At 32.8% G+C, this 11,072-nt stretch overlaps 1 protein-coding gene across 1 annotated transcript; it reads left to right on the forward strand.

The window, feature by feature from the left end:
• Nucleotides 1–1,441: 1,441 nt before the first annotated feature.
• On the forward strand, nucleotides 1,442–10,850 carry LOC124364904 (tetratricopeptide repeat protein 19, mitochondrial). Its single transcript, XM_046820710.1, has 3 exons — nucleotides 1,442–1,954; nucleotides 3,878–4,141; nucleotides 6,759–10,850. The coding sequence occupies exons 2-3, from the start codon at nucleotides 3,879–3,881 to the stop codon at nucleotides 7,261–7,263; spliced, it is 768 nt and encodes a 255-aa protein (XP_046676666.1). The 5' UTR covers nucleotides 1,442–1,954; nucleotide 3,878; the 3' UTR covers nucleotides 7,264–10,850.
• Nucleotides 10,851–11,072: the final 222 nt, after the last annotated feature.

Genomic DNA, 11,072 nt, shown 5'->3' on the forward strand with positions numbered 1-11,072 from the left:
TCAGCTTCCAATAAATATTGCCATATTCTCTGTGCTTGCTGTTCCTCACCCTTCATATTCACTACTTACAATGGTCTAATGCTCAGAATAAAACGTCCCACTAAAAATAAAACAGTCCCACTAGAGTGCATGTAGGCCATGTAGACTCAACAATGCATAAATAACAAGTAACAGAGTGGGCACGCGGAGTTCAGATCTACTTACCAATACAAAAACCTACGGGTAACACAAGTGGTACAGTGTTTCAAGGTCAATGCGCGAACTGACTAACGGTGTGGCGTGGGGGTAGTACATGGCTATTCCAGCAGCTACTGAGCGCTTCAGAAAGTTGGCAACCCATCTTGCTGAGTTATAACCCAGTTATTTACCAACTCCTGTGTCGATTTGACCCAAATCAACAGAAGTTATACCATAAAAAATAGTATTTGGTCAAATATCTGATAATTTCTAAAATAAGCTAATTAAATTTTCCTTTCAACATACATTTGACCACAAATAAAATAATACTTGTAAGAGAATATTTAATGAGTAAAGGTAAAAATTAAATAAAATACACGATGAAAAGTAAATACAATTAAAAATAAAATGAGGGATAAGGTATTGGTAAAGATACATTATATTAAGATTAAATTAACTGTATACTTCTCTCTGATAGAATGTTAATAGCCCATCCAATAGTATTTATTATATATTTTTATATCTGTCCAGATTTAACCTTGAGGGGAATAAGTGCAGAAAATGTAAAAATGATCCGAACTTCCCCAAAATACCACAAAGTTTGAAGACTACTTCGCTATTAATTTTTCATTGATAAGCAGTTATATAAGGGAACTGAGATGGTAAACATATCTGGATATGCTAAGTTGTGAAATATAGATTTAAGTTGAAGTTGTCAAGGCTACAATAAACCTAACCTTAATTCTCTCACTTATGGAATTGATGTACTCCTGACAATATCATTAAAGTTATGTCTTGTGTCATTGTTTCTTTGTTCAGGTGAAGTTCATTGACAGAAAATCTTTTGTGGCTTGGAAGATGGTGTTAGTAACACCTATTCTATATATTATTTTGCTAATAATTAAATGATGTTTAAAAACCATTTTAAACTCTACTTTTTTATATGCACATAAAGACTTCTTTTTTTAAACAAGAAAATTGAAAAGGGATGAACTAGGAAATCTGTTTATATCACTTTATTGTAGCTTCCAACTTTTTTTAATGATTCACTTGGTTTAATTCTTACTACACTTTTTTTACCAAATTATTATTTTTTTTTAACTGCAGATTTAAAACTGATTAGTTAATGCCAAGATATAGTTTTATAATACATGTTATTTATGGTCTACAATAAGTCTTTCCTGTAAAACTTTTAGTGAAATTCTTAAAAACCTAGAAATTACAATATTGAGTACTCTGGTGTATAATATAACAATATTCTGAACTATAAATTTAATTTTTGCAGGTTGAACCACCTCTGCTTGATCAAGAAATTAAAGCTGAGGATTAGTAGTGTCGGAATAAAATTAATGTTGACAGTAATTAAGTAAATTATTTCCATCATATATATGATACTGACTTGGTTGTTGTTGGCTACAGAATGTCATCCAACTTGAGAAGAGTATCACAGTACCTCAGATGTTTTATTCCTGGTTTCCAAAGACAGTTTACACCATCTTCTAAAAGTATAAATTTTCTTAAGTACAACACGAGGTTTAGGGCTGCCAGTGCCAACTTGAACAATGGTTTTCACAGTCAGAAAGTTTGTTTCAATTGTGAACAACAGCATCAGTATAATAATAGGAGTTATGGCCAAAGTAGAAAGCACTGTGATCCAATCAATTCAAAGTTAACATTTGTGACACTTGCTGGGATATTCAGCTTTTTCCAAACAAAAGAAGATGAAGAAGAATCTGAACTTATCATGACTATCAAGAGAGCGGTTTTGATGATACAGGTAAGCGTTTAGTGGTGTAGCTAGTAGCCATTAGGATTGCTTTTTTACTCTTTCCTCTTTTCTTAATTTTTGAATGCTTATTAAGACATAATATTTGAGAATAAAAGTAAGTGTTTATAGTTGTAAGTGTAACTAATGTTAGTTACTAGAATATTTTTTTATATTCTTTCTTCTTTTCTTAACTTTAAATAAATACAAATTGGAAATAATCCGATATAATTTTGGATAAATTTCAGAATGACCCTAATATCTATACCAAAATATTAGGAATCAACTTAAAAGCCTTGAATTAAATGAGCGTTCAAGTTCACTTGAGACAAAAGTTCTTGTTAATATTAAATCATTACTACAAAACTCCTTATGGTTATCATTTGTTACCTAAGTTAATAAGGGTTCAATTAATATACAGCAGCCATTGTGGTGTTATAAGCCAAGGAAGAGAATATGTGTCAGGTAAAAATTAATTAGTTTGTGGTTGTGTTAGTAGGTGACTCTTGACCCTTTAGTTACCATGTATCCATTTAGATACATTATCCTGGCTCTGGGTAATCTATAAATGTCACACAATCAAAGAAGAAAAGGTCCAAATCACATCTTTGTACATATTTAGCTTGTTTCTCAAGATATTGAATTTTGATTTGATATAAATGTATGTAATTGAAACTATACAAATGACGTATTCAGCCAATATAGATTTTTTAGAAGTCTCCACTAGTAGTACCGTATGTAAATTGTAAAGTAAATACCTACTTAGTAGATGAAGAAATCTGGTGCCATAGTACTATTTATTTTTGTAAACTTCCCCTCCTTCTATCCCAGTCATGCATGTGTTAGAACAAAATAGCAGCAGGACCAAACTGTTTACCATCTGACATTTTAACCATTGAACCAACGCAATAGGTAAATATTTAATTAATTTTATAGTATGAGACATATTAATGCAAGCCTGGGCTGTGGCATGGTGTTACCAGCTGCAATGGAAGAATAACTTCTGATGGGATAATCGACTGAATACAACAACCAAGCGATCATTGGATTGTTTTCCAAATATACTGATTATCTGCTTTTTTTTGTTCTCTTAGGACAAGAAGCTTATAAATTATGCTTAGTCCCTTGTAAGAACCTTTGCGCTGCTTCCGGAGTGACAGTATCTTCAGGATGGGTAAGGTTAGGGAGTAGGGGCCACCTCCTATCGAGGTCCATGAGGAAGAATTAGGGCACTACATCTCAAAGTCATGTCTCCCCGAAAGAAGGGGAAGCCAGCTCTGAACCAGCCTCTTCAGTCAAAGTAGGCAGGGGGTGTCACACCCTTGTTGAGGCTAGCAAGAACCTCTGAGGTTAGGGAACAAACCCCACAGTCATCTCCCACAGTAGACTAGACCTATCGAATTGCCCATGAACCCCAGAATCTTAACATTTTCAGTTAGTGATGTGCTGCTCCTGGACATCCATTAGGTTGCTTAAATTGAAGTGCCACATCGGTTTTTTGCTGTGCCCAGTGGTGGGTTCAACTGGAAGGTATAAACCAGCCAGAAGTGATCCCTGCTGGGTATCTTGTTATCTGCTTCTTCCTGAATCATTTACTTTCAAGATTTAAATTAACAAGTGTTTATACTACAACACAGGACGTGAACAAAATAGAAATCTAGTAAAAAGATGCTGAATAATTTAACACCAAAGAACAAAACGGATGTAAACAGCTGGAAAGATGCGAGATGTTGCCTTTTACTGAGAATCAGCTTTGGCGACTTAACAAGGTGAGGGGGGAGGGGAAATGTGGTGCAGTAACTGCCCAAACAGCCAGGTTTGAAATAATATGTCTTTTACTATAACTTCTGCATGAGATCATGACAAATTTATTACTATTTGGTAAATTCATAACAATTAATACATGCCATAGAACTAACCTGATTGTGTGTCCAGCATGATGAGTTCAAAGGGTGCTGAGCAGATGTTGCACGTTGCGCTCCGGCTGGCGCAGCAGACTCAGAACAGTGACGGAATCACATATATACACGACCTGCTGGCCAACGTGGCATTCGCACAGGGAGAATTGGACAAGGCTGAGGTCTTGTTCAAGGACGTGATGCAGCGAGTCCTGTCGCAGGGCACTCCTCAGGACGATCTCAAAATAATTCACATGAGTCTCAAACTTGCTAAGATATACGAACAGAAACATGACTGGCCGTAAGTATTGCAGTTTGTAATTTTGCTTCACTAAACTTTCACTATCTCCATTATTAATTTTTGGACTGTTTTAATAAACATGAAGATGGATATTTTGAAACAGTCAACCCATACAAACTATAATTTATTTATTTTCGTATTGTACATTATTTGTAAAATTAAGCTGGTATAACATTTGATTTTTTCAATGTTTTTACACTGCTTTGCTCCAAGGTACTTAAATGGCCTTATGTAAGGAGTGAAGTGACAAGTAATCTTTATCCCCACTCCAATACTTCCATAGTAAAAGCCATTTAAACTGCCCAACTCCTAAGATAGAGCCTGTAGACTTCACTGTGTGATCTCCCTTGTTATCTATTATAGTCAATTAGAAAATCAACAGTGTAATATATTTAAGGGATGCAATGGGGTAGAGTTACGATGAGATGGGGTGGACTTATAGGTAAAAGCTTGATTTGCTTTAACAGAAATACTGTCAAGAGCGTAGCTTGATTTAGTTTGTTGTTATTGTCAGCGTAGTTATTTTTTTCTTCTGAAATAGCACTGGCATGATGTTGCTAAAAATCTACAATCTACATTGAATGGTTTTGACTGTTTAGTTGTCCAAAATCAACTGACTTATTTTCTGTTGGGTTTTCATCAGAGAATAATTTAATGTTAACTGAAACACCCTTGATTTTTCTGGAAAACAGAGTTTTATACGCATCAAGCTGTTTTCCATGGTTTCGCACACTTTTCGTAAGCTTGCCCGTATATGAGCACTTCTGGTTGAAGTGAATTATATTTCCATTGCCGATGTAGAGTTTGTCTTGTTGCCACGATCAAGAAAATCTATCAAAAGTGTATGTTTATATCCATTTTACACGTACATGTACTTTATTATAAAGTGGTCTAAACTCAAGCTTTAAGTTCAACTAGAAATTTGTCTTAAAGACAATTGTAACTTAGTGCCTTCTTATACTGTTTGGCTATATATATAACCGTCTCGTAATTGCAGTTTATAATGTGCAGGTGCTTTTAAAACTGTTATCTTTTGCAACGCCGCCTGTTGGCGAGTTACTTCAATGGGCATAGCATATAAACCTTCTCCGAGAAAAAATACATATACATACAAATTTTCATAATGATCGGTCAAATATATTTTATAATTCTAAAAAGGATATACAGAAAACATTAGGCTCTGTGGTGTAATGGTAGCACATTCACCCGGCAAGTGAGAGATCCGGGTTCGAGTCCCGGCGGAGCAAGTACTTTTTGTGATTCAATGTTTATTGAAATTAAATTAGGCTATTGCCACTTATACAAATTTAATAAATGTTAATTTGACAGGTATTTGGTCTTCCGATCATATGTTAGTTTCGTTATTTAAAAACGCATATGTGAAAGAAACAGCCAAATACAAAATAATTGAATCGTAAAAAGTGAGGGCTCTGTGTTGTAATGGTAGCACATTCACCCGGCAAGTGAGAGATCTGGGTTCGAGTCCCGGCGGAGCAAGTACTTTTTTTGATTCAATGTTTATTGAAATTATATATATATATATATATATATATATATATATATATATATATATATATATATATATATATATAGATATATAGATAGATGTATCTTATTTATTGTTTGTTAAAATGTTATGTTCATGTAAAAAATTGCATGATTTTGGATTATGCCTAGGTAGCATATGGACAGTAGCTTTGTAATTCATTGTCCTATGGCAATCAGTATGTTTGAGTATAAATAGAAATAGTGATATGTAGATTTAAATACCCACACTCTTAATGTAACAATTATTGAACTTATATCTAAAAAAAAGCCTATAACTAAGCTATAAAATAACATATTACAGTTAATATGAAGATTCTCTACAAATTATGGTTATTGGACAAAAATGTAATGGTATTTTGAAAAAATCATATGAGTATGTAACAGAAAAATTATATAGGAGTAGAATTAAATATTTTATATGTATATTGAATTAAATTTCTAAAATATTTTTTCTTTAGAAATGTATGGCTATTTTCCCCCAAATTGCCACTTTATTTTCTGCTTTTAAGACTTAATCATGAGCCACTGGCCTGTGCAAGGTTATTATCAAACAGAATAAGGAGGAGAGTCAATACAGTGCAAGATTGATAGTACTGATAAAAAGTACTACAATCGACGGCAAGATATGAACCTGCGCTATCTCTAACTCTGATCCAAAGTCAGGCACCTAAAAATTCCAATAGGTATATCCTTAAAAATGAGAACACAGTTTGGTCTGTTTTGTTAATGCAAAGTAAATAATCTCTAGCATAAAATTTTGATTTAAATATATTTTTAGCAACCCGTGGGGTTTGTAAAAGAATCCATCTGCTGCCCACAAAGAGTGCAGTCAATTTTGAGTGGGGCTATTCCAGGAGTTTTTATATAAATACCAACTTTTCTCAGAAGATAATCGTGATCCATACATTTAAGTAACAGAGGTTGCACAGCAATGAAACATTGCAACCTCATTCATCAGTAAAAGGGAGGATTTAAGCACACATATGATGTAAAAGTTATTCTTTATACTATTGAATGGCATGGAAAAACAAGCTATATTTATCTTGATTTTGTTACACTTCTGTTGCAGAAAGGCTGAGGAGGGTTACAAGTTCTGCATGAAGCATTTGGACAAGCAGGTGCAGGGATCAGAGGATGAAGACGTGCTGATGTTATGGGGCATGACATTAGATTGGTACGCGAGATTCCTCCACGAGCAGAACCGACTGGAGGAGGCATTCACCAATTACAAAAAGGCATATGAGATGTGTGTTAGGTTAAACGGTGAGGTGCACGAACAGACTGTGATTCTGCTCAACGACTTGGGCACCATCAGCTTTCTTAGAGGAGACAACGACAGTGCCATCTACTATATGACCAAAGCGGTAGAGACAGGTAGGCACTTGCCGAACATGGAAGACTTCTCCTCCGTGTACGTCAATCTGGGCAGTATCTACATGCAGAAGGAGATGTACGAGGAAGCTCAGAAGAGCTGCAAAGAGGGATTGAAAAATGCCAAGAGGCACAAAAACGAAGAGGGCCTGAAAGAAGCCACAGTATGTCTAGAGGAGTTGAAAAACTTTCTCAAAAAGTAAAGTAATTTATTAGTGAAGTACTTTAGTGAATTAAATTTGTTGACTAAAGAAGTCAGAGCAATATTTCAGTAGATGGAAGAGCAAACTTATCTTTTTCAATTAGTCAGATAAATCCTCTTGTTCTTGGAAAAAGACTTAAGACTTAAGAAACTCTCAAGATGCAAATTTCTTTAAGCAGTAAAATTACCTTCTCTGGCATTGCTCTTAAGGAACTAGGTTTAATTGTAAGTTGTATATTGTAAGTAAAACTGAGTGTGATCAATAAAAATTATATTATTAACATAAGTATTAAATAATTTGTTTTTTCTTGGAAAGGGGGAAATTGACAGGTTATGAGGAATCAGTTTGTGACTTTCCTAATTTAGGACTTCTCAAGATGCTTTAAGCAGTAACATTATCTACTGTGACTTGCTCTACCACCACTACTCTTTCAGCTGTTAGTAAATAGAGAATACTGGCAAACCTATTTTGATGGTTCTCGTGTAATTTGTAAACATCTACACTCAAACAAAAATTTTCAAATTTAACATTTTTGTGGGTAGTAAGGAGAATTGAAGTATAATAACTAAATGATATTGGATGAAAATATTACAAATCAGACTGTTTCCTTATTGACACATTAAATATGAATATAAAAAGTTGAACAATGTTTCTTTCTAAAATATGGTTATTTTTCATTGAGTTTAAAAAAGTCATAGTGAATGGAGGAAATTTTATAACTTTTGAGTGACTCATTAACATTGATTTGATCACATTTCCTGGGAACAGAAAGGATAACATACCTCACTTATCCCTCTTCCTCTTCAAAATATTGATCCGCTGAACAAAGGAAAATTTTGAAACTAAAACTTCTACTACTAAACAGGTCAAGATTCCATTTGAAAGTTACATTTCTAATTTGTTTATATTAATCCACTGTTGCTATATTTGTGTTGGTTGATAAATCTTTTAGTCTTGTTGTTTCAAATCCAAATTTTACAATTCTCTAGTATATAATAAAAAGCACATTTTTAAGAATTTTCTAAATTTTATATTGCATAACAGAAAATTAATTCCTAGAGAGAAACACAAATATAAACTTTTGTACATAAATACAAACTTTTTAGCCGAGGGGTAGTGCCATTGCTTTCACCAAGCTCCTTGTGTATTAGCAAAGAACAGCTCTGTCAAATTTATATTACAATATTATTGTAGTAATATTAATATTAATGTGTGTGAATATTTCTCAAGCATAAGATTACTCTGTATAGGCTAACTAGTTTACTAGATCTCTAAAGAATATATTATATACTCAAAATTTTTAAGCATTTTAACTATTGACTCTTCTAGTGATATTATTTTAGGGATAAGGTTCATTATTATTGATAACATTTATCAAGTGTCTTAATGAGCAATTGTCGCCAATAACTATTAAAATAATTAGCAATAATAATTTTAACTGCACTCTTTATTTAGTGTATAATGTTGGTAGTTGAGAATATCTTCTCTCTTATACTGAAGTTACCACATCAATAAGAATACTGTTTTATAGTAATTGAAGTTTCTAGGTGTATGGTGTATCACACAATAATAAAAAGGCCTACATAAATAGGTTGAATGTGAGTGTTGTTATTTTCTGAATCATATTCGATTTTAATAAAGCTATACTCTTGAATTTGAAAATATTTTGTACCAAACATCGTGTTAGCCATTGAAATAAACATTCCAGCTCAATCTGAAGAATTAGGTAGATTTTGTGACAGGTAAAATATTACTATAGTTAAATTTATAATTACAGGATTCTGACTACGTTTGTAAAGATATAATTTTGCTCTAGGTCCATAAAGAACTAAGTTGTGGCTGACATGTTGAAACAAAATTGTGTAAAACCTGGTCAGTGAATTGACCGAGATGTTATTTATATGATCAATTTTGTACTGAGTTGATCATCAACTGCTTTCAGTATTTCTTTTTTCAGTTCTTGATCAAAAAATGGAGTGGGATTAACAACTAATTAATATCCAAAAAAAGTGTGTGATAAAGAAATAATGTTTATAAATAAATTTAGGAATTGTAATATGCATTCCAAAAGAATTTTATTTTGTTTCTATGTCAAAAAATAATGGAGTTGTGATTTTGTTTTAAATTGAATGATCACTATATTGATACAAAATGGAGTGCCAGATGTCAACAAACGTAGCCAAGATACTGTATTTATAAGATCAGTTTTTTTACTGTATCAACTTGTTGGACTTTTTGGTGGGTAGTTATCATTTCCACAAGCTGTGTTAAATGGATATGCTATATAATATATACACTTTGGAACTAGGAATGGTTTTGGGCCTTGGGGGTTATGTTTACAAAAATTATTTAGAAAAAGTGCTGCCATGAAGTCATTTGCAATAGGCCAATTTTGTACACAAAATCTACCTAAAACTGTGTAGACTAAAATTATATTCTGTTTTCAGGTAAATTGCAATAGTAATTTAATCTCCAAATATTACTGAATTATTGCTAGATCAGGCTTGATTTCGGTTGCCTGCTATTCATATTTGTGGATTTGTCGATTGGTGTAAATATTTGATAGTATTTTAAATAGACCTAGTATATCCAATTTCAGTGTCTTATCAAGTCATTCTAACTGAATATAGTATCTCCTTGTTATGTAAACTTAATATTATAAATAATCAAATACAAAAAATCATGATTAAGTGCATAGTGCAAGCAGACGTTAGTAATTGCAAGTGTACAGATTTTATTAATTAAATTAAGTGTTCATATAAAATAACTACAAATTATTAAATACGACTGTAGTTCGTATCTATATTGTCAAGAAGTTACTTTAGCTGCAGTTAGCGATGATCATAATCTATGTACCATATCTAGGAGGGCATTAGATTTTCCAACATTGAATCTTGCCGCATAGTTACCAGGTGAAAAGTTGAAAATAATGCTGCATGTGAATGAATATTCCCCTCACCTCAACTTCTAGCATATCAAGCATGGTGCCATTCTGAACTGAACTGGAGGAAAGTAAACATGGATCTAATATGATTGATTCTGTTTATTTACTATTAAGTATATGACATAAATATCTAAAGTGTTGTTTCTAAAATATATAATTGCGGTTGTGGGAAAATACTGTGTGTTTTGGTTTGACGAAGTCAATAAAATCAGGAAGATGTGAGTAGCACATTTCAATTCAGTTTGTGAATGGTGTATCAGTACCATCTTACTTATCAGCTGTAAAACTGGAAAATTATCTTGTACACAAATTCTATTCCATTTTAACACTACCACTTTATGTCCAAAATGTACCGGTACTGAAATTGAATTTTAATATACAGGTGCTTTTAGTGTAACTGTTTTTCCTAAGTAACGATATAATAAAGTTAAATGAATAATATGGGAATTGGTGTTTGTTATGGGGGTACAGGCTTTCTTTGTAAATTTGTTTACAATAGAATGAGGTGCAAGAGGATGGTGAGGAAGACAAATGAGACACATTATACAATTATTTTATTTCTCTTTATCTGAGTTGGACTACATTGTTGAATGATATGCTACATCTGTATGTTTTTACTAAATATACAAGTCTATTTACTGTATGTAGTCAATTGATTATAGATAGCCTCCGTCCCATCATAATTACATAGTTTAATTCAAGAATTAGTTGTGAATTGGTTCTGCAATACCACCACCCCCCCCCCCCCCTAAAGAAGAAAACCAGGTCAACCATGTCAGTTTTGTTGCCATAATTACCTACTACAAAACAATATTAAAAATTTATTTCGATCAAGTATTACATTTTATTGTTCTACAAAATTATA

This window comes from Homalodisca vitripennis, chromosome 6 (genome assembly GCF_021130785.1).
Source record: "Homalodisca vitripennis isolate AUS2020 chromosome 6, UT_GWSS_2.1, whole genome shotgun sequence".
Lineage (NCBI taxonomy): Eukaryota > Metazoa > Arthropoda > Insecta > Hemiptera > Cicadellidae > Homalodisca > Homalodisca vitripennis.